The sequence below is a fragment of the Lepus europaeus genome, chromosome 2 (assembly GCF_033115175.1).
Source record: "Lepus europaeus isolate LE1 chromosome 2, mLepTim1.pri, whole genome shotgun sequence".
Classification (NCBI taxonomy): Eukaryota; Metazoa; Chordata; class Mammalia; order Lagomorpha; family Leporidae; genus Lepus; species Lepus europaeus.
The window spans coordinates 56287691-56310948 of record NC_084828.1 but is presented as its reverse complement, the minus strand read 5'-3'; the positions used below and the strand labels follow the sequence as shown (position 1 = coordinate 56310948).

General features: G+C 43.4%; 1 protein-coding gene across 1 annotated transcript in view; it reads left to right on the top strand.

Annotated features, from left to right (window-relative positions):
* ZBTB11 (zinc finger and BTB domain containing 11) overlaps window positions 1-5568 on the top strand; it is a 37086-nt gene extending 31518 nt beyond the window's left edge. The window contains exons 8-11 of the mRNA XM_062207329.1: window positions 1038-1155; window positions 2996-3154; window positions 3285-3460; window positions 4007-5568. Coding sequence (XP_062063313.1) covers window positions 1038-1155; window positions 2996-3154; window positions 3285-3460; window positions 4007-4524 — 971 coding nt within the window. The 3' untranslated portion in view covers window positions 4525-5568. The remainder of the gene's footprint in view (window positions 1-1037; window positions 1156-2995; window positions 3155-3284; window positions 3461-4006) is intronic.
* Window positions 5569-23258: the final 17690 nt, after the last annotated feature.

Below are 23258 nucleotides of genomic sequence, written 5' to 3'. Positions count from 1 at the left end.
CTCTTCAAATACATCTTTTGATAAAAATCAAAATCCTTTTTCTTCTTTTCTAAGAAAAATATGCAATACATTACTGCATATAGACAACTTGCTGTGGTACATTTTTACATCATTATTTTACTATTGATTATGTTGTAATTATATCAAATTAGATATAGTAATGGTTATGATATTGATATACTGTGTGTACAATTTTTTTATTGGTGAAACTAAACTTTTGGAGCTTTCTTACATATAGAAAAATACTTTTTCTAAGTTGTGCATAATTGAGATCCAGACATCTAAAGAAATGGCCATTGTTTTACTTATTTACTAGTAAGGCAGAATAAAGGAGAGACAGAGACAGAGAGGTAGGTGTTTCATTGCCTGTTCACTCCCCAAATGGCCTTAATTGCTATGATTGGGTCAGGCAAAATCCAGGAGCCTGGAACTCTATCTTGGTCTCCCATATGGGTGGCAGGGGCCCGAGCATTTGGGCTATCTTCTGCTGCTTTCTCAGGAGCATTAGCAGGAAGCTGGATTGGAAGTGGAACAGCTGGGATTTAAACCAGCACTCATAGGATGCTGGCACTGGAGGTGGTGACTTCATCTGTTACGCTACAATGCTAGCCCCAAGAAATGGTCATTGTTTTAAAAAGAGAAACGATGGGGCAGATGTGAATGTCACCATGGTAAATGGCTTATAATTTCATTAGAAATTTTAGTCCATGTATGCTTACTTTCAGATGCTTTAAAGCAGGAATGTAGGAATGGCTGATGAAAGGTAGATACTTGGTCTAGAACTTATATGCAACTTTGTTACTATTGTAATCCATTGCTTATCAAGTTTGCCATATTGTCTGCATAGGTAGCCTTTGCTAGTCCTATCGTTGTGGAGAGGAAATATGGGTTTGATGTAGTTTGTTCTTTGAAGATGTCTTCCAAATGCTGTACCTTCTGTGAATCCTTATAGAATAACTTCCAAAATATGACACAAAGAATTCTGTTGGAAGAGGATTTGATTGTTGAATTGTGGCATGGTTTCTCTTTTTTTATAGGTGAGTCCAAATACCTTTGCTCAGTCTGTGGAAAGTCTTTTCATAGGGGCTCTGGACTCAGCAAGCACTTAAAGAAACATCAGCCAAAGCCTGAGGTTCGAGGCTATCATTGTACTCAGTAAGTATTTAAATATATGAATCATTCAAATGCTTTCATTGTGTTCTTAGTTTATTTGAAAGTTGTTTTCAAAAGAAAATATTTGAAGATAATATTAACCTCTAGTTTCAGCTTACTCATGATTTTAGTTAGTTTTGTTTCTTTTTTGTTTTTGGCTGAGGTGTATTATTTGCCCAAAACTTAATTCCTGGCCCCAAGTGACTGTGGTTAATACATTTTCCTCTAAATGTTTTCAACAAACTCACTACCTCCAACCCTCAGCCCTAGGAGATAGAGAAGAAATAAAGGTTAAGAGTAACTCTTCCAGAAAGCCACCAGATAGGCCAGATGGGGCAGAATAACCAAGAAGTCCTTACAGTGCTGGGAATCAATATTGAAATGCAGGCTGTTGTCTTTAAGGCTAATGCTGAGCTCTCAGGCCAGGGAAACTTGAAAAAGCCATAAAGCTCTCTACCAGAGATTCAGCAATTTTTTTTTTTTTTTTAATAAAACATTTGCCTGGTCACTGTAAACTTTAACTTCTTAAAATTCCCAGTAAAAGTTGATTCTGATAGTTTGCCAGTCTGTAGACTGTTTTTATGAGGGCTGTCTTCCATCCACTGTTTCACTCCCCAGCTGGCCACAATGGCCGGAGATGGCTAATCCGAAGCCAGAAGCCGGGAGCTTCTTATGGGTCTTCCATGTGGATGCAGGGCTCAAGCACTTGGGCTATCCTCTACTGCCTTCCCATGCTTTAGCAGAGAGCTGGAGCAGAAGAGGAGCAGCCGGGACTTGAACTAGCACTCATGCGATGTCGGCACTGAAACCAGCGGCCTTACCTGCTATGCCACAGCGCCAGCCCCTATTAGTAGGTTTTTTTTTTTTTAAAGTGAAAGAAAACCCTACCAAACTTTTTTTTAATAAAGATTTATTTATTTATTTGAAAGGCAAAATTACAGAGAAGCAGAGAGAGAGAGAGGTTCTCCATTAGCTGGTTCACTCCCCAAATGGTCACAATGACTAGAGCTGGGCCCATCCGAAACCATGAGCCTAGAGCATTCTCTGGGTCTCCCACATGGGTGCTGGGGCCCAAGGGTTTGGGCTAATGCTTTCCCAGGCCACAGCAGAGAGCTGAATTGGAAGTGAAGCAACCAGGACTCAAACTAGTGCCCACATGGGATGCTGGCACTACAGGCAGTGGCTTTACCCGCTATGCTACAGCGCTGGCCCCACAAAGCTGTCTTAAATGAAAGATAAAGTCTAAATGTCTGAGTAGTTTAATGTAAATTGGAATCCAATTCATTAGCACTTGGTTTCTCTCAGGCTTCATATGGACAGAGCAATGGCAATGGTTTCAGCCCCATATCTTCTCACCTCACAGATTGTCAGGCTTCTCTTCTGGTGATTTCTATGAACCCTGAGGTTTAAATCAAGTTAAATCATTTACATATCCCTGAGTCAATCAGTGTGACAAGTGATTGCCTTGTTCTGATTGGCTTTGGCCTGAGTCACTGTTCCATTCCTACTGTCAAGGGTGAAGCTAACCCTCAACACATAGCCAGAGAATGAGAGAGTGTATGAACAGGATGTAAAGAGGAAGATCAGACGCAAGAGGAAGAGAGATGGGCAACAAATTCCCTCTATAAGATTCCGGGAACTCTGCACGAGTGTTTTCTAAGACATTTCTAGAGATGCAGAGATAAACTAATTTACAGTCCTGCAACCCTGATGTAAGATTGGAATGGCTAGGAGATTTTTTGTTTTATATTGAGAGCTAGGAACCTTAAGAATATACTAAATCCTTAGAAATTTGTTTTAAAGCAATAAGATGATCCATTTGGGTAATTGAACTTTATTACAGATGTGAAAAAAGTTTCTTTGAAGCTAGAGATCTTCGCCAGCACATGAACAAACATCTTGGTGTGAAGCCATTCCAGTGCCAATTTTGTGACAAGTGCTATAGTTGGAAAAAAGATTGGTATTCCCATGTGAAGTCTCATTCTGTCACTGAGCCTTACAGGTGGGTGAATTTGAGAAAGATCTGAACTTAATTGAGATATACATTGAGACACATACACATATATGTACTTTAACTGATCTTATGGCTGGTAGTGGTTTACCAAACCTAAAGGTCTTTTCTCCTGTTTTAGGTGTAATATATGTGGAAAAGAGTTTTATGAAAAAGCTTTGTTCAGAAGGCATGTAAAGAAAGCTACCCATGGGAAAAAAGGAAGAGCAAAGCAAAATCTGGAACGAGTATGTGAACAATGTGGGAGAAAATTTACTCAGCTGAGAGAGTATAGGAGACACATGAACAACCATGAAGGTAACTACGCTTATTTTATGTATGTGTAATGTTCTATAAAAAGAAATCCAGTAGTAACTTTTTCCCTTCATTAGCCCTGTTGCCTATTATCCCACCTTCATCAGTAAGAACTTAATCCCAAATCTTAAAAGATATATTCAAGTGACAGAGCTGATTGTAAACCCAAGTACCTTAATTATTTATAAAGATGGATTCCTTTTTTAGTGAGCATAATTTTATATCAACATTGTTAGACTGAACAAAATTATTTGAAGGCTCTGTTTGCTTATGCTAGGATTATAGGATGGCTGTGATGAAAAAAATGAGATTATACTTGCAGACTCAAATTTATCTGTTCGTACAACATATGACATATTTAGAGATTATGGTGCCCGATCTTTATTCTAAGGGCAAGCTTTGTCCTAAATGAGAGAATGCCATAGTGAAAATAGAATGGCTGATGGATACTGTACTTTTAAAAAAATTTATTTTAAATACATTGGTACTTGGACCTCATCACACACACATACCCCACTTTTTGTTTTATTATTATTTTTTTTTCCGTAGGAGTTAAACCATTTGAGTGCTTAACATGTGGAGTAGCTTGGGCTGATGCCCGATCTCTCAAACGCCACGTCAGAACACATACTGGTGAACGGCCCTATGTCTGTCCTGTATGTAGTGAAGCCTACATAGATGCTCGGACACTCCGTAAACATATGACTAAATTCCACAGAGACTATGTGCCTTGCAAAATTATGCTGGAAAAAGATACCCTTCAGTTTCATAACCAAGGAACTCAAGTGGAACATGCTGTTAGTATCTTAACAACAGACATGCAGGAACAGGAAAGTAGTGGTCCTCAAGAACTTGAGACTGTAGTGGTGACAGGAGAAACAATGGAAGCTCTCGAAGCAGTTGCAGCCACCGAAGAGTGTCCATCAGTATCTACACTTTCTGACCAAAGTATTATGCAAGTAGTTAATTATGTATTGGCACAACAGCAGGGACAGAAGCTCTCTGAAGTTGCAGAAGCTATTCAAACTGTGGAAGTAGAGGTAGCACATATTTCAGAAGCAGAATGAATATAGTTATGAAAATGAAAGGAAGAGACATCTCATATATACTAAATTCACAGAACATTTGTTTACAATACCATGTGACTGACTGCTTAAAGTTGATATGTCAAGGCTCTGGGCTTAGTGATGTAACATTCTGAACACTGTCCAGTGGGTTCTACAGGAAAAGTCCATTTTCTCTAAAGAAATTGAAAAAAATCTTAATGGCAGTGCTTTATCATGGTATACCTTTTGTGGATTAATGTTTATAAATGTACTAAATTGAAAGCTGTACAGTTTCATTTGCATTTTGGCATTGTTTCATTATATATTTTGAGTTTAAAAGGTTGGACCGTTTGGTTTTTCTTATCAAAATATAGAGGTTCTGTGATTTCAGTCACGCTGTTTATGGATTAAAAAGAAAATTAAAATATAAAGCATTTCAGTAGGATTTATCGGTATACTACGGTTTTTTAAATGCTTTACATCTGTGATTCTTGGCTTACTATTTATTTTTAACCCCTTCTAAGTCAGGGATTCTTTATTTTGTTTTAAAGCACTTAATGAGTTACATGTTGTAATCAAGTTTGCACAATATATTTATCTATATGGGGAACCCATAAATGAATAGCTACTTTTTAAAATGCCATTAAAATGCATGAAATGCCTATTGAAGCCTTACTGTACTATCTTTTCAAGGCAAGTAAACTGACCATGAGAAAAGAACATTGTTATTAAAAACTGTTCATGGAAAATTTCTCCTTGATACATAGGAAAATGTGTGAAAGAGGGGGAAGGAAAGGATCTCATTCTTTCATTGAAGAATGAACAAGTAAATGAATGAACAAGTTAGCTTTTCTATGTTTTCAGCTTTTGTATCATGTTTAATTGTTTAATTTTGTTTGAAAACTGCAGTAGAGAGTATCTGCAGTGGCCCTGTGAATACTGTATAATTGTCAAATAACTTCAGAATATTCAATGCAGTGCTCATTACAATATACTACTTGAAGAAATTGATTATGATCCCACCAAATTGTTGAAAATAAATTATTCATAAATGTTATCTGGAAACTATTATTTCATGTGTTTGATTTTTAAGTTCCCACCTCTTTAAGCTTCCAGTTTTCTGATTTCCCAAATAACCTTGGGGAGATGCCATATTTCTCTTTAGGAAACTTTCATTCAAGCTATAATTGTGGAAATTAGGCTTTTAGTTATTAGAAGCTATAAAGTATAAAATTAAGATGGATCATATGTAAATCATTCCTAAAGCACAAGCAAAGAATGTGCCTTGATGTATATATATTAAGATGCTTATTCCAGTTTACTTTAAAAATGGCTTTAAGGACGAAGAATAAATGTGATAGCCATGCATGCATTATACCTATATGTTATATTTGCATTTGCAAATTTCCAGTTGTTTTAGTAGCTGTGTGGCTGACTTTCAATTTTAAGAAGTGAATTGACATAGCCCATAACTTGTTAATGGCTGATCATTTATCATACCTTTCAGTTAGTGAAAAAGTATTTCCACCTGATAAAAATTTTGAATTGTGTCTTTTATATTCCGTTCTCACCATTGTTGTTAGATTTAGTTAATTGTGTAAGACCATTAATGTATGTCACAAATAATGTAAATAAAAAATGTTGAATCTTGTTTAAAAGTCTAAATATTGGAATTGAGCCTCTCACTATTTTCAGTTCATAAGTCACTTATTTGTTATTTGATAAGTTAAAGGGAAAGAGAATTGCATGTAAAAATAGCTACTGGGGGCCGGCGCCGCGGCTCACTAGGCTAATCCTCGGCCTTGCGGCGCCGGCACACCGGGTTCTAGTCCCGGTCGGGGCACCGATCCTGTCCCGGTTGCTCCTCTCTCAGTCCAGCTCTCTGCTATGGCCAGGGAGTGCAGTGGAGGATGGCCCAAGTCCTTGGGCCCTGCACCCGCATGGGAGACCAGGATAAGCACCTGGCTCCTGCCATCGGATCAGCGCGGTGCGGTGGTCGCAGCGCGCCTACCGCGGCGGCCATTGGAGGGTGAACCAACGGCAAAAGGAAGACCTTTCTCTCTGTCTCTCTCTCTCTCACTATCCACTCTGCCTGTCAAAAAGAAAAAAAAAAAGAAAAGAAAAAAATAGCTACTGGGTAGCCGGTGCCGCGGCTCAATACGCTAATCCTCTGCCTTGTAGCGCCGGCACACCAGGTTCTAATCCCGGTCAGGGCCCCGGATTCTATCCCAGTTGCCCCTCTTCCAGGCCAGCTCTCTGCTATGGCCCGGGAAGGCACTGGAGGATGGCCCAAGTCCTTGGGCCCTGCACCCGCATGGGAGACCAAGAGAAGCACCTGGCTCCTGGCTTAGGATCAGCACGATGCACCCTCCGCAGCGGCCATTGGAGGGTGAACCAACGGCAAAAAGGAAGACCTTTCTCTCTGTCTCTCTCTCTCACTATCCACTCTGCCTGTAAAAAAAAAAAAAAAAAAAGTTTATTACTCTTGGGGCCTGTATTGTGGTGCACTGGGTTAAGTGCTGCCTGCAAAACTGACATCCTATTTCAGTGCTGGTTTGAGTCCCTGCTGCTCCACTTCAGATCCAGTTCCTTACTGATGCTCCTGGGAAAGCAGCAGAAGATGGCCCACGTATTTGGGCTCCTGCACCCAAGTGGGAAAACCCACTCTCTTTCTGTAGCTCTGCCTTTTAAATAAAATATATAAATAGTTTTTAAAGATTTATTTATTTTATTTGAAAGGCAGAGTTATGGAGAGGCATTCTTCCATCTGCTGGTTCACTCCCCAAATGACTGCAACAGCTGGAGCGCACTGATCTCCACTGTGGGTGCAGGGGACTTGGGCCATCTGCTGCTGCTTTTCCAGACCACAGTAGAGAGCTGGACTGGAAGTGGAGCAAGCGAGACTCGAACCAGCGCCCATATGGGATGCTGGCACTGTAGGCGATGGCTTTACCCACTATACCACAGCACTGGCCCCATAAATAAATTCTTAAAAAAAAAAAGCATTAATCTTAAATATAATCTTACTATGAAATTAAATATTATGCAAATAACTATCAAAGATGGGTAATTTAAATTTGTACAATTATGTCAGTTTCATGTAGAAACAGTTAAGTTTCCAAAAATTTGGCAATTTTAATGCTACCATGGAAGGGAGACTTCTGTATTCATAACAACTCGTTTTTAGAAACTTGAACTGTTTTGTTATCAGATGACTTCCACAAACTGTGGGCGTCTTGTTCAAATCAGGGTTTTAAGTCCTTTTGCCTGCTTGTTAGTGCAAATGCTGCTAAGAACTCGACTCCCTGCCATTAGGCACTGAAACATATATAGTAACCGTCAAAATGAAGAGTTACCCTCTCACCTGTGTTTTAATTTGCTTATTGTATTAAAAGCCAAGGTAGATTGCAGAATTTTACAGGGTTACTTAAACTGCTTGTTTAGAGCAAACTTTCAGGGTAGTTTTTCTTCTGGTGCTGCTGTTTTTAGAGCATTGGTATAAGCTGTCTGTGCATGATGCTTCCTGCTGGTGATTCTTCCTTTCAAACCTGTTTTAGCCTTCCAGCTTCCTAACAGAGGTTTTACATCTGATGTTGGTACATGTGCATTTGTAAAAGCCTTTGTCTTCTCTGATCCTATAAATCTGTCAGTTTGTTGAAGAACAAGCAGCAAAAATAATTTCACTTTTTTTTTTAAAGTGAGTTGTCCCATATTTGCTTCCTTTCTATGTCATTTTTTCTTAAAGATTTATTTTATTTATTTGAAAGACAGTTACAGAGGCAGAGAGAGAAAGAGAGGTCTTCCATCCACTGGTTCACTCCCCAAATGGCCACAACAGCTGGAGCTTAGTCAATCCGAAGCCAGGAGCCAGGAGCTTCTTCCTGGTCTCCCCCATGGGTGCAGGGGCCTAAGGATTGGGCCATCTTCTTTTGCTTTCCCAGGCCATAGCAGAGAGCTGGATTAGAAGTAGAGTAGCTGGGATTTTAACTGGTGCTCATATAGGATGCCGGCACTGCAGGACAGAGCTTTAACCTGCTGTACCACAATGCCAGTCCCACAAAGATAGTTTCAACTATTTTAAACATTTGTTTTATAGCCTGTCACCTGAAGCTTTGAAGTTTAATACTACTGTTTGTTGGATTTTTCCTCAAGGAGGATTCTAATTTTTTTTTTTTTTTTTTTTTGGACAGGCAGAGTGGATAGTGAGAGAGAGAGAGGTCTTCCTTTTTGCCGTTGGTTCACCCTCCAATGGCCGCTGCAGAGGGTGCATCGTGCTGATCCTAAGCCAGGAGCCAGGTGCTTCTCCTGGTCTCCCATGCGGGTGCAGGGCCCAAGCACTTGGGCCATCCTCCACTGCCTTCCCGGGCCATAGCAGAGAGCTGGCCGGGAAGAGGGGCAACCGGGATAGAATCCGGCGCCCCAACCGGGACTAGAACCCGGTGTGCTGGCACCGCAAGGTGGAGGATTAGCCTGTTAAGCCACAGCGCCGGCCTAAGGATTCTAAATTTTACAGTGTGAGCTGTTTTGCAGTAAAGCCTGCTAAGGTTTTAATGTGTGTGTCCCCTCCAGAATTCATGATGAAACTTAGTCTGTGGAGCAGCTGTATTGAGGAGAGGCCTATGGAAACTGCTGAGGTTATGATGACCCCACCTTCATGAACTGATAGTGCCTTAAAGAGTGGCTAAAGGAAATCAGTTAGGTCCTCTTGGCCCCATTTGCCCTTCTGCCTTTCACCATGTGAAGACCCAGTGACACAGTGCTGTTTTGGAAGCAGAGAACAGTCTTCACTAAACACTGAGCCTGCTGGTGTCTTGATCTTGAACTCCTCAGCCTATAGCACTGTAAGAAAATACATTTCTATGGTTTATAAATTACCTAATCTCTGGCATTTTGTTGTGGCAGGACAAGTGGACTAAGGCAGGGTCTACTCCTTTGCAATTCTGTGCTAACCCACCTAGGTTCAGGATGGTTCCTTCCAGATCTGTTTATGTTTGCTTCTGCTAGGTCACTAGGAGTATCCATGGCTTGATACTGCTTCTGTATTAACTTGTCAGTCTATGGTTTCCCAAATAATTGTACATTTTTTTTTTGAAATATTTTTATTTATTTGAAAAGCAAAGTAACACGGAGGGAGATAGATCTTCCATACGTTGGTTCACTTCTCAAATGGGTGCAGCATCTTGGCCTGGGCCAGGCTGAAGCCAGGAGACAAGAAATCCATTCTGGTATACCACATGGGTGACAGGGACCAAAGCAGTTGGGGCAGCTTCCACTGCCTTTGTAGGTGAATTAACAGGAAGCTGGATAGAAAGGTGAGTAGCTGGGAAATGAAAGTGTTCCAGGAGGGAATGCTGGCATTGCAGTTGGCTATTTAACCCACTGCGCCACGATGCCAGCCCCATAAATTTGAACTTTAGACCAGTGTGAGGACATACCTATTGTTTGACATCTTCATGGGTGCTTTTGGCCTACCTAGAACTCAGCCTGAGACAGACAAATATCCTTGTCTCCTGGGGCAGGTGAATGGGGTTTTTTTGTTTCTTTTGCTTTGTTTTGTGCTTTCAGTGAAAGTATAGCTCTTCAGGGCCGGCGCCATGGCTCACTAGGCTAATCCTCCTCCTGCGGCACCAGCACACTGGGTTCTAGTCCCGGTCGGGGCACTGATCCTGTCCCGGTTGCCCCTCTTCCAGTCCAGCTCTCTGCTGTGGCCCGGGAGTGCAGTGGAGGATGGCCCAAGTGCTTGGGCCCTGCACCCACATGGGAGACCAGGAGAAGCACCTGGCTCCTGGCTTCGGATCAGCACCATGCGCCGGCTGCAGCGGCCATTGGAGGGTGAACCAAACGGTAAAAGGAAGACCTTTCTCTTTGTCTCTCTCTCTCACTATCCACTCTGCCTGCAAAAAAAAAAAAAAAAAAAAAAAAGTATAGAAAGTATAGCTCTTCATTGCTCCTTGCCCTATTTGGAGTACTCAGTTCCAGTTTTTGCAGATTTATCGTAATCTCTTCTCATAGTTTAGCTGTCAAAAGCAGGCATTTTGGAGACTGACAATCTTATCTGCTACCGGGCTGTTACAGTTTCAACTTAGCTTCCTCTTTTGGGCCTCTGGGATATTCCCCTTCTCACAAACTCAGTGTTGTGACTTTCAGAGATGTTTGCTACATATTATCAAGCAAGAGATTGCAGGTAGTTCAGTCTGCTAAATGCTGGAAACCAAGCAGGGTTTTCTTTAAATACGTTCAGCCTATGGTTACTCTCTCCTGTGCTGTGAGGGTCTTATTTTAGCAGTCTTTCTTCTTGATCATTTTTTGGCACTTTTATTTCTACCCTAGGGCAGTACATTTTTTGATTCTCTCCTTCCTTCTCCTTTCCTAATAACCTGGGAGATTTCCTTAAACTGATGTTTGTTTTTGTTGTGTTAAGCTTTTCATTTCAAAAACTTAAATTTCTTATGGTAGGATTTCCACTTGGTTGGTAGTTGCTTATTCCTGCTTTCCATTTCCATTCATCTTTCCTTATCTTGCTGCCTTAATTTTTTTTTTTTTTAGATTTATTTTATTTAATTGAAAGGCAGAGATCCACAGAGGGAGAGAGAGAAAGAGATCTTCTTCTACCCATTGGTTCACTCCCCAAATGGCCTCAAGGGCTAGGGCTGGGCCAGGTTGGAGCCAGGAGCTTCTTCCAGGTCTCCCACGTGGGTGCAGGGGCCCAAGGACTTGGGCCATCTTCTACTGCTTTCCCAGGCTATAAGCAGGGAGCTGGATCGGAAGGGGAGCAGCTGGCACCCATATGGGATGCTGGCATTGCAGGCAGCAGCTTTAACCCGTTATGCCACAACGCCGGCCCTGCTGTTCTGATTTTTAATTCTTACTGTAAACTGTGCAGTGCTAAAACATTACTACTATATGTAAATATACCACAACTTACATGCTTTCATTGGGCATTTGGATTATTGCTAGGTTGGGGCTATCATAAGGAATGCTGCAAAGAACATTTATTATCCTTATGTCTCCTGTTGTACAACGTTTATGCATTTCTTTTGGGCACATAATTAAGAGAATAAGTGAAATTTCTGAGTCATTTGGATTTGTAAATGTTTAACTTTTTTAAAAAAGATTAAAAAAAAATTTTTTTTTGACAGGCAGAGTGGATAGTGAGAGAGAGAGACAGAGAGAAAGGTCTTCCTTTTTGCCGTTGGTTCACCCTCCAATGGCCACTGCGGCCGACGCATCGTGCTGATCCGAAGCCAGGAGCCAGGTGCTTCTCCTGGTCTCCCATGCGGGTGCAGGGCCCAAGGACTTGGGCCATCCTCCAGTGCCTTCCCGGGCCATAGCAGAGAGCTGGCTGGGAAGAGGGGCAACCGGGATAGAATCCGGCGCCCCAACCGGGACTAGAACCCAGTGTGCCGGCGCCGCAAGGCGGAGGATTAGCCTGTTAAGCCATGGCGCCGGCCAAAAAAGATTAATTTATTTGAAAGGAAGAAAGACACAGAGAGAGAGACAGAAAAAGAAATCTTCCATCTGCTGGTTCACTCACCAAATGGCTACAAAGGCCAGGATTGGGCCAGACTGAAGCCAGGAACCTGGAAATCCATCTGGATAGTAATGGGAGGGCCCAGGTTTTGGGCCATCTTTTGATGCTTTTCTAGAGTTCTAGCAGGGAGCTAGATTGGAAGTGAAGCAGCCTGGACTCAAACCAGCTTTCCCATTTGGGATGCTGGTGGACAGGCGGCAGTTTAACTTGCTATACCACAAACCACTGTGCTAGAACACCCACCTCAGGATTTCCTTCTTTTTATGGTGGAATAATATTGTCTATTTACATACTGTATTTTCTTTTGTATTTTCATCGGTCATTGAATATTTTGGTGGTTTTTGTCAACTATTGTGAATGATGTTGCAGCAAATATGGGAGTGCAATTATCTTTTCAAAATACTGATTTTATTTCCTTTAGATATATACCTAGACATAGATCATATATTAGAGTTCTGTTTTTAAATTTTTATTTATTTTTGTAAAAATGTTTTTAGAGGGGGGGTGCTACAGAATCTGAGCATGTGCTTTTTTGAAAAAAAATTTTTAAAGTTTTTTATTTACTTGAGAAGGTAGAGTTACAGACAGTGAGAGGGAGAGACAGAGAGAAGGGTCTTCCATTCACTGCTTCAATTCCCAAATGGCTGCAATGGCTAGAGCTGGGCTGATCTGAAGCCAGGAGCTTCTTCTGGGTCTCCCACATGGGTGCAGGGGCCCAAGGACTTGGGCCATCTTCTACTGCTTTCCCAGACCCTCAGGCCATATCAGAGAGCTGGATCAGAAGAGGAGCAGCCAGGACTATAGCCGGCGCCCAAATGGGATGCCGGTGCTGTAGGCTGAGGCTTTAGCCCACTGTCTCACAGCACCAGCCCTGAGCATGTGCTTTTAACCAACTGGGACAGATTCTGTCAACTGCCCCCCCCCCTTTTTTTTTTTAAGATTTAGGAGTGTTGTAGATTTCAGGCTTTCTGATTTGGGGATATTTGAATAATATGATATGTTGGGGAACTGGACCCAGGTCTAAACACAAAATGTTTCATACATAATTCTGTGAAGGTAATTTCATGTAACATTTTTAGTACACCTGTATTTTGATTCTAACTCATTCCATGAGATCATTGTATGGGTTTTTCCACTGTGGTGTCAGGTCAGTGCTCAGTTTTGGATTTTGAATTTTTGGATTAGGACTGTTCACCTTGTACCACAGCTGGATGGGTTAAAATTATTTTGTTTTTCAAGAGTTTATTTGAAAGCACTATAGAGAAAGAGGGAAAGAGAGATCTTCCATCCACTGGTTCACTCCCCAGATGGCTGCAATGGCCAGGCCTGGGCCAGACTGAAGCCAGGAGCCAGGAGCTCCATCTGAGTTTCCCACATGGCTGCAGGAGCCCAGACACTTGTACCATCTTTGGTTGCTTTTTCCTAGGCCATTAGCAGGGAGCTGAATCAGAAGTGGAACAGCTAGAACATGAATCAGTGCTCATATGGGATGCTGGCACTGCAGGCGGTAGCTTTACCCACTACACCGGAATACCAGCCCCTAAAATTTGTTATTTCCTCCTACTTGTGGAGGCTAGACTATCTTAAGACCAAGGTGCCTTAATTTTCCCAAGCATGATTAGAAAACAAGGCCTCTTGGCCTGTAGGTGGTAGGCTTCTGTGTGTGTGTTTACACGACCTCTTTTCTGCATGCATGTAAAGCAAGAGGGGCCACTGGTGTTTCTTGTAAGGACACCAGTCCTACTGGATCAGAGCTACAACTTTATGACTTTCCTTAGGGTTCCTATCTTCAGTCCTACTTGGGGTAAGGCCCTAACAAACAAATAGGGGAGGGGAGTGCATAACCAGTTTGTCCATAATAACCATGATTAAATATAAGTAAAGGAAGGTATGATAATGTCACACCAGGGAGGGCGTTGTGTAGTGGATTAAGCTGCTAATTGGAGTGCTGGGATTCTATATTGAAGTGTCCAGTTCAATTTCCAGCTACTGCATGCTTCTGATCCTTCTTCCTGCTAATGTACCTGGGAAGCAGTAGATGATGGCCCAAATACCTGGGTTCTTGCCTCCCATGTGGATGGAGCTCTGGGCTGCTGGTTTTGGCCTGGCCTAGCCCCGACTGTTGTAGGAACCAACGAATAAAGATATGTGTGTGTATGTGTGTTTTCTTCCCCAAATCCCGGAATATTAAATAAACCCTAAAAGAAAAAGGCACAGCAAATAGAGTATCAGTGAAGTAGAAAGCAGAAAAAAAAAGTAAAAATTAATTTTGAAAAGTTTTAAAAATAACAAAATTTCATGAGAGGGAACAAATAGATTTGAACTGAATTAAAGAGAATAAGTGAGCTTCAAGATAAATCAGTAGGGACCAGCACTGTGGCATAGTGGGTAAAAGCCACTGCCTATGACGCCATCATCCCATATGGGTGCTGGTTCACATCCCACCAGTAGCCTGGGAAAAGCAGCTGAAGATGATCCAAGTGCTTGGGCCCCTGCTACCCATATGGGAGATCTGGAAGCTTCTGGATCCTGGCCATCTGTGGAGTGAACCTGCAGATGGAAGATCTCTATGTCTGTTTCTCCCTCTCTCTGTAAATGATGTTTTTAGTGTTTTAAGATTTTTTTTTTTTGACAGGCAGAGTGGATAGTGAGAGAGAGACAGAGAGAAAGGTCTTCCTTTTTGCCGTTGGTTCACCCTCCAATGGCCGCCGCGGCCAGTGCATCGTGCTGATCCGAAGCCAGGAGCCAGGTGCTTCTCCTGGTCTCCCATGCGGGTGCAGGGCCCAAGCACTTGGGCCATCCTCCACTGCCTTCCCGGGCCATAGCAGAGAGCTGACCTGGAAGAGGGGCAACCGGGATAGAATCCGGCGCCCCAACCAGGACTAGAACCCGGTGTGCCGAGGCCGCAAGGCGGAGGATTAGCCTGTTAAGCCACGGCGCCGGCCAAGATTTTTTTTAAGAATTATTTTATTTGAAAGAGTTACAGAGAGGTAGCGCCGGAGAGAAGAGCTTCCATTCTGCCAGTTCACAACCCAAATAACCACAATGGCCAGAGCTGAGCTGATCTGAAGCCAGCAGCCAGGAGCCAGGAGCTTCTTCTAGGTCTCCCATGCGGGTGTATCTGGGCCATCTTTTGCTTTCTCAGGCCATAGGAGAGAGCTGGATTGGAAGAGGAGCAGCCAGGACTTGAACCGGTGCCCATATGGGATGCTGGCGCTGCAGGCTGGGGCTTTAAGCCGCTGCACCATAGCACCGGCCCCAATATTTTTTCCTTTTTATTTATCTTTGTTTTCTCTGTAAGTCTTTTTTTTTTTTTTAAAAGATTTATTTATTTGAAAGTCAGTTACACAGAGAGAGGAGAGGATAGGTAGAGAGAGAGAAAGAAAGAGAGTTGGAGAGAGGTCTTCCATCTGTTGGTTCACTCCCCAGATGGCTGCAATGGCTGGAGCTGTGCCGATCCGAAGCCAGGAGCCAGAAGCCAGGACCCTCTTCTAGGTCTCCCACGTGGGTGCAGGGACCCAAGGACTTGGGCAATCTGCTTTCCCAGGCCATAGCAGAGAGCTGGATTGGAAGTGGAGCAGCCAGGACTGGAACTGGAGCCCATATGGGATGCCGGCGCTTCAGGCCAAGGTGTTAATCTGCTACGCCACAGCGCCGGCCCCAATATATATATATATATTTTTTTTACCTTTTTTCTCTGTAAGTCTTGACTTTCAAAAAAAATCAATAAATATTTTCTTACAGATATATTGATAAATTGTGCATATCAAAAAGCGGAGAGAAAAGAATGAAAAAATAAACAATGAAAAGTGCCTCGGCCGGTGCCGCGGCTCAATAGGCTAATCCTCTGCCTGCGGCGCCGGCACACTGGGTTCTAGTCCTGGTTGGGGCGCCATATTCTGTCCCGGTTGCCCCTCTTCCTGTCCAGCTCTCTGCTGTGGCCCGGGAGTGCAGTGGAGGATGGCCCAAGTTCTTGGGCCCTGCACCCCATGGGAGACCAGGAGAAGCACCTGGCTCCTGCCATCGGAACAGCGCGGTGCGCCGGCCGCAGCGCGCCTACCGCGGCGGCCATTGGAGGGTGAACCAATGGCAAAAAAAGGAAGACCTTTCTCTCTATCTCCCGCTACTGTCCACTCTGCCTGTCAAAAAAAAAAAAAAAAAAAAAAAGAAAAAAGAAAAAATAAACAATGAAAAGTGCCTCGGCTGGTGCCGCGGCTCAATAGGCTAATCCTCTGCCTGCGGCGCCGGCACACCGGGTTCTAGTGCTGGTTGGGGCGCCATATTCTGTCCTGGTTGCCCCTCTTCCTGTCCAGCTCTCTGCTGTGGCCCGGGAGTGCAGTGGAGGATGGCCCAAGTGCTTGGGCCCTGCACCCGCATGGGAGACCAGGAGAAGTACCTGGCTCCTGGCTTTGGATCAGTGCGGTGCGCCGGCTGCAGCGGCCATTAGAGGGTGAATCAACGGCAAAGGAAGACCTTTCTCTCTGTCTCCCTCTCTCACTGTCCACTCTGCCTGCAAAAAAAAAAAAAAAAAAAAAAAAAAAAAAAAAAAAAGTGCCTCAGAAGTATGAGACACCATTAAAGGCATTGTAGAAATAATGGCTGAAATCTAAAATTATTGAAAAATAACTAGTGCACTTGTTGGACCTCTCAGTTGCAGAGATGCCCACTTACTCGGGAGGACGCCCAAAGATCCAGACCAGTTGATGCAAAAAGCACGAGGTTTTTATTGAACGTTTGCGCAAACGGGCCCCCACCTCAGGCAGTGAGGAGCCCTGAGCGGCAGTTTCACACAGGTTATATAGGCAACGAATTAGCATATGGAATGCAGAGGTGGCACGGGATTGGCTGGTTCGGAGGGACAATTAGCATACCGGAGAATGCTGAGGAGAGTGCTGAGGGAACCAGCTGAGGAGAGTGCTGAGGAGAGTGCTGAGGGAACCAGCTGAGGAGAATGCTGAGGAGAGTGCTGAGGGAACCAGCTGAGGAGAATGCTGAGGAGAGTGCTGAGGGAACCAGCTGAGGAGAGTGCTGAGATTCTCTGAAGGGGAGTGGCAGCTCTGCTCTGGGCATGCCTAGAGGTTATCTGAAGGGGATTGACTTTTCCTTCCCAGAGAACGTCCTGCCCGCTGGACTCTGGGGAACATCTAACCTCTTAAGAAGCCCCTGATATCTGCCCAGGCCTAGTTTCTTGTCCCTCTCCCCCATAAGGGTCCTTCACACTAGGCAGGTGTTCTGGCACAGATTAAGCTGACACTTGGGACAACTGTATCCCATATCGGAATGCTGGTGTGAATTCTGGCTCTTCTGCTTCTGATCCAGCTTCCTAATGTCCCTAGGAAGGGAGCAGCTGACGGCCCAGTTACTTGGATTCCTAGGACCCACCATGGGAGACCCAGATGGAGCTACTGGCTCCTGGCTTCAGCCTGGCCCGGCCCCAGCCTTTGTGGGCATTTGCAGAGGTAACCAGCAATGGCAAATCTCTGCTTTTCAAATAGATTTAAAGAAAGGTAGTTTGAGCTCTGCCTTTATCCTGTGTTGGAATCCTGACTGCTTCTGATCTAGTTTCCTGGTAACACACCTGGGAAAGCAGGAGCCAGTGACTCAACTTCTTGGGTCCCTATCACCCATATAGAAGATCTGGATGAAGTTCCTGGGTCCTGACTTTGGTTTAGCTGTTGTGGGCATTTGGGGAATGAAATGGAGGATGGAAGATCTCTCTGTCGCTCCCTATCTGTAATGCTATCTGTAATGCTGCCCCTTTCAAATAAATAAATCTTAAAAAACAAACCCCAAACTGTACAACCTGGAAGCTCAATGAACTCCAAGTAGAATACACACAGAGATCCACAGACACATAAGTAAAAATGCTGAAATCTGAAGTCAAGGATCAGATTTTAAAAGCAGTAGAACTTTGCATGTAACAGGGAAACATCAATGAGATTAAGAGGACTTCTCAAAGAAACAATAGGGAAGAGCAATGGAATAACATTGAAAATGCTCAAAGAGAAACAACCAACTGCCAAGAATCTTATATCCAATGAAGCTATTTTCCTAAAATGAGATAAATAAAACTACCAGGAAGGTAAAATTTTTGAAAATTTTTTATTAGCAGATCTTCCTTAAAGAAATACCTAGAGACAGGACAGCACTGTGCTATAGTGGGGATCCCATATGGGTGCCAGTTTGTGTTCCAGTTGATCCACTTCTGATCCAGTTTCCTGCTAACATTGTGTCTGGTAAAATAGCAGAAGATTGCCAAAGTACTTGGCCCCTGCACCCACATGGGAGACCTGGAAGAAACTCTTGGCTCCTGATTGACTCAGCGGTCATTTGGAGTGTGAACCAGCAGATGTAGTTAGATTGTCTCTACCTCTCTCTACTTTTCAAATAAATAAATCTTAAAAAAAAAAAAAAAACTTAGATGGTACATGTTGTGGCACAACAAGTTAAACTACCACTTGGATGCCTGCATCCCATTTTGGAGTCCCTGGGATCAAGTCTTGCTTCCACTTTTTTTTTTTTTTTTTAATTTGACAGGCAATTAGACAGACAGAAAAGTCCTCCCTCCATTGGTTCACCCCCGAAATGACTGCCACGGCCAGCGCGCTGTGCCAATCCAAAGCCAGGAGCCAGGTGCTTTCTCCTGGTCTCCCATGTGGGTGCAGGGGTCCAAGCACCTGGGCCATCCTCCACTGCCCTCCCGGGCCACAGCAGAGAGTTGGACTGGAAGAGGGGCAACTGGGACTAGAACCCAGCGCCCACATAGGATGCCAAGCTGCAGGCGGAGGACCAAGCAAGTGACCCATGGTGCCGGCCCCTTGCTTCCACTTTTGATTCAACTTCCTGCTAATGCACACCCTGGGAGTTAGCAGTTGATGGCTTTGAGTACCTTATCACAAAGGAAACTTGGATTGCTGAATTCCTGGCTTCTGGCTTTGGCCTGGCCCATCCCAGCTATTGAGGACATTTAGGGATTGAACCAGCAGATAGAAGATCTCTTGCTGTCACTTTGCCTTTCAAATAAATATATATGTACACATGTATACATATATATATATATACACATATGTGTATATGTATACACATATATGTGAAAGTTACAGAGGGAGAGGAAGATTCAGAGATCTTCCATCTGCTGGTTCACTCCCAAAATGGACATGATGGCTGGGGCTGAACCAGGCTGAGGCCAGGAGCCAGGAGCCTCTTCTGGGCCTCCCACGTAGGTGCCATGGGCCCAACCACCTAGGGCTACCTTGCACTGCTTTTCCCAGGCCATTAGCAGGGAGCTGGATCAGAACTGGAACAGCCAGGACACAACCTATGCCCATATGGGATGCTTGCATTGCAGGCAGCGGTTTACCTGCTAAGCCACACACTGGCTTCTATATAAACCTTTAAAAAGCACTAAAGTTCTTTAGTCTGAAGGTAATTCGAACCAGATGCTAGGTAACTCAGATTCATATACAGGATAAATGTGTAATTATTATACTCATAACTGATAAAGTAATGTGTATTACGTATTCTTCAATTACACGAGAGGTCTTCAATTTTACATTTCATGCATGCCAGTATCCCATGTGGGTGCCGGTTCTAGTCCCAGCTGCTCCTCTTCCTGTCCAGCTCTCTGCTATGGCCTGGGAAAACAGCTTAAGATGGCCCAAGCCCTTGGGCCTCTGCACCTGCGTGGGAGACCCAGAAGTTCCTGGCTCCTGGCTTTGGATCAGTGCAGCTCTGGCTGTTGCAGTCATCTGGGGAGTGAACCAGCGGACGGAAGACCTTTCTCTCTCTGCCTCTCCTCTCTGTGTAACTCTTTCAAAATAAATAAGTAAATCTTTAAAAAAACCAAACTAAGCATGGTTTTCAATTCTCTTTGGACCAAAACAATCTTTTTTACTTTTTAAAATGTTTTATTTGAAAGGCAGAGTGACAGAGAGAGACATCTTCTGTTCACTGGTTCACTCCACAAATGTTTACAACAGCTGGTGCTGGGCCAGGCAGAAGCCAGGAGCCAGGAACTCCATCGGGTCTCCCATGTGGATATCAGGAACCCAAGTACTTGGGCCATAATCTACTGCTTTCCCAGCTGCACTGGCAGGGAGCTGGATTGGAAGTAGAACAGCTGAAACTGGCACTCCTGACAAGATGCTGGGTTTTAAGTGGTAGCTTAATCTGCTGTGACACAACGTTGATATTCATATATTTCTGTTGGAAAGCATTGCTGTAAAACCATGAGACCTGAGATCAAGTTTTGACTTGTAGCTATATGATATAAAAAAGTTACTTACTCTAATCCCCAATTTCTTTCTCTTTAAAATGGTGATGATACCAATGTAATGGAAGTATTTGCCTCAAATGGTTTAAATAAACTGAAAGCACCTAAATGTTAACAGTGACAGCACCACACACACACACAAAAAACACAAACAAAAAATAAACAAACCTGCATTAAAGTGGCAAGATACAGAATACAAAGAAACTACCTTTATATGGAGAAACAAAAACTAGCAAATAGTGGTAAAGAAAACCCCATCTCAATAACAAAGAAACCTAAATACTTTGGAAGAAATTTAACAAATTTGAAAATCTATATCCGAAAATTTAAAAATATTCCTGAAAGACACAATGAAGACTACCTTTTTTTTTTTTTTTTGACAGGCAGAGTGGATAGAGAGAGACAGAGAGAAAGGTCTTTGCCGTTGGTTCACCCTCCAATGGCCGTTGCGGCCAGCGCTTCATGCTGATCCAAAGCCAGGAGCCAGGTGCTTCTCCTGGTCTCCCATGTGGGTGCAGGGCCCAAGCACTTGGGCCATCCTCCAGTGCCTTCCCGGGCCATAGCAGAGAGCTGGCCGGGAAGAGGGGCAACTGGGATAGAATCTGGCGCCCCAACCGGGACTAGAACCCGGTGTGCTGGCGCCGCAAGGTGGAGGATTAGCCTGTTAAGCCACGGCGCCGGCCGAAGACTACCTTTGACTAGTAAGATATAATAGGAAGATTACAGTTAACTAAAATTAGATCTGTATCTCACAAATGTTTTAAGAATATACTCCTGGCCGGCGCCGTGGCTCACTAGGCTAATCCTCCGCCTTGCGGCGCCGGCACACCGGGTTCTAGTCCTGGTCGGAGCACCGATCCTGTCCAGGTTGCCCCTCTTCCAGGCCAGCTCTCTGCTGTGGCCAGGGAGTGCAGAGGAGGATGGCCCAAGTGCTTGGGCCCTGCACCCCATGGGAGACCAGGAGAAGCACCTGGCTCCTGCCATCGGATCAGCGCGGTGTGGCGGCCGCAGTGCGCCTACCGCAGCGGCCATTGGAGGGTGAACCAACGGCAAAAGGAAGACCTTTCTCTCTCTCTCACTGTCCACTCTGCCTGTCAAAAATAAAATATATATATATATATATATATACACACTCCAAAAGGATCAGGAACCTATGTAAATTTTCATAATTTGAGAAACAAAACCCAGTAGTAAATGAGGATGACATGATTGAGTGATTGAGTGTGCTCAAGACATTAAATGCCCTTAAACATGTGAAAAGATATTCAATCTCACTCTTAGGAGAGATGCAAACCAAAACTTACAAGGAAATGCCATGTTTAGCTTTCAGCCATCAAACTGACAAAAATTTAAATGACAAACATTATGTTGGCAATGTATGTGCAAGCAGGTACACATTTCTGGTGGGGAAACTGGTACAATCTTTTTGGAGAATTTGGCAATACATAGCAAAAGTCATATCCTACTTCTGGGAAGTTACCTGAATACACACTCCAAACACAAAAATGCAAATAGGCAAGATTATTCAACTATAGTATTGTAATGGCATAATACTGGGTATGATCTAACTGCCCGCATAAGACAAAAATTGAAGAAACTGGTATATAGTTGTAACGAACTATGCAATACAGCATGCTTTCAGGTTAAAAAAAAAAAAAGAGGCTAATTTATGCAAAAAGAAAGTAAGGATAAACCAGGAACCACAGATAGGTTGCCTCTAAATGTGCAAACAAGACAGAAAGGATGGGGGGGATGGAGCGGCCGCCTGCAGTGCCGGCATCTCATATGGGTGCTGGTTTGAGTCCTGGCTGCTCCATTTTTGATCCAGCTCTCTGCTACAGCCTGGGGAAGCAGGTGCTTGGGTCCCTGCACCCATGTGGGAGACCCTGAGGAAGCTCCTGGCTTCAGATTGGCACTGCCCTGGCCATTGTGGCCAACTGGGGAGTGAGCCAGCGGATGGAAGACCTCTCTCTCTCTCAAATAAATAAAAAAAATTTTTTTTTTTTTAAAAAGGGAAGAGTGACTTTTAAAAAATATTTATATTTGGAAGGCAGAATGAGAGGGAGACAAATTTGTCCATCTATCTGTTCATTTCGTTCACTCCCCAAATGCCTACAAGAGCCAGAGTGAGGCAGGTAAAAGCCAGTTCATTCAGGTCTCCTGCAAGGGTGATAGGAACCCAAGTACTTGGGGTATCATCTGCCAACTCAGTCACATTAGCAGGAAGCTTGGACCAGAAGTGCAGAGTAGCCAGTACTCTACGGATGTTGAGTGTCCCAAGCTGCAGCTTAACCCATTGTTACAATGCCCACTCCCTTTTTGTGCCACTTTTAGTATTTAAAAATAAAAAAAGCAAATTAGACTACAAATAAACATAACCATTTTGAAAGTGGAAGACTATAAAGTCAAAGTGATGGAAAACTGGAATGTGGAAAATTGTGAAGTCAAAATAATGGAAAATGAGGAAAAAGTAATCATGTGGTCATGCATGGTATGTACAGATAGTAAACTGAGTTAAAATATCAAAGTATGATCAGAGAAAATGGGGATATTTAACTGGTGTGGGGTAAAAAGAGCCCTTCAAATATTTCAAGAAAGCATTTAAATAGAAGTGGGATTTTTTTTCATTATGGTCTTCATACAGGCTTAATGGATAGAATATGTGAGTAAAAGTAACTTCTAACACTTAGTGACTTTCAAACACATTAATATGCATGATTTTCAAACACACAGGACAGACAACCCTTTGGAAATGGAGGAGGATTTGGATTCAGTCTTTTCCAGCGTGAGATACTGTAATCCTATAGAACTATTTGTTAAGTAGTAAGAATTTAAATCTCCCATTACTTTGGCCAACAATCGTGGCAAGAGCAACACTCCTAACATTTGTCTCAACTTTTTTGACAATAAAAAGCCAGTAAGCAACAATTAAGTAGAAAATAAGAACACTAC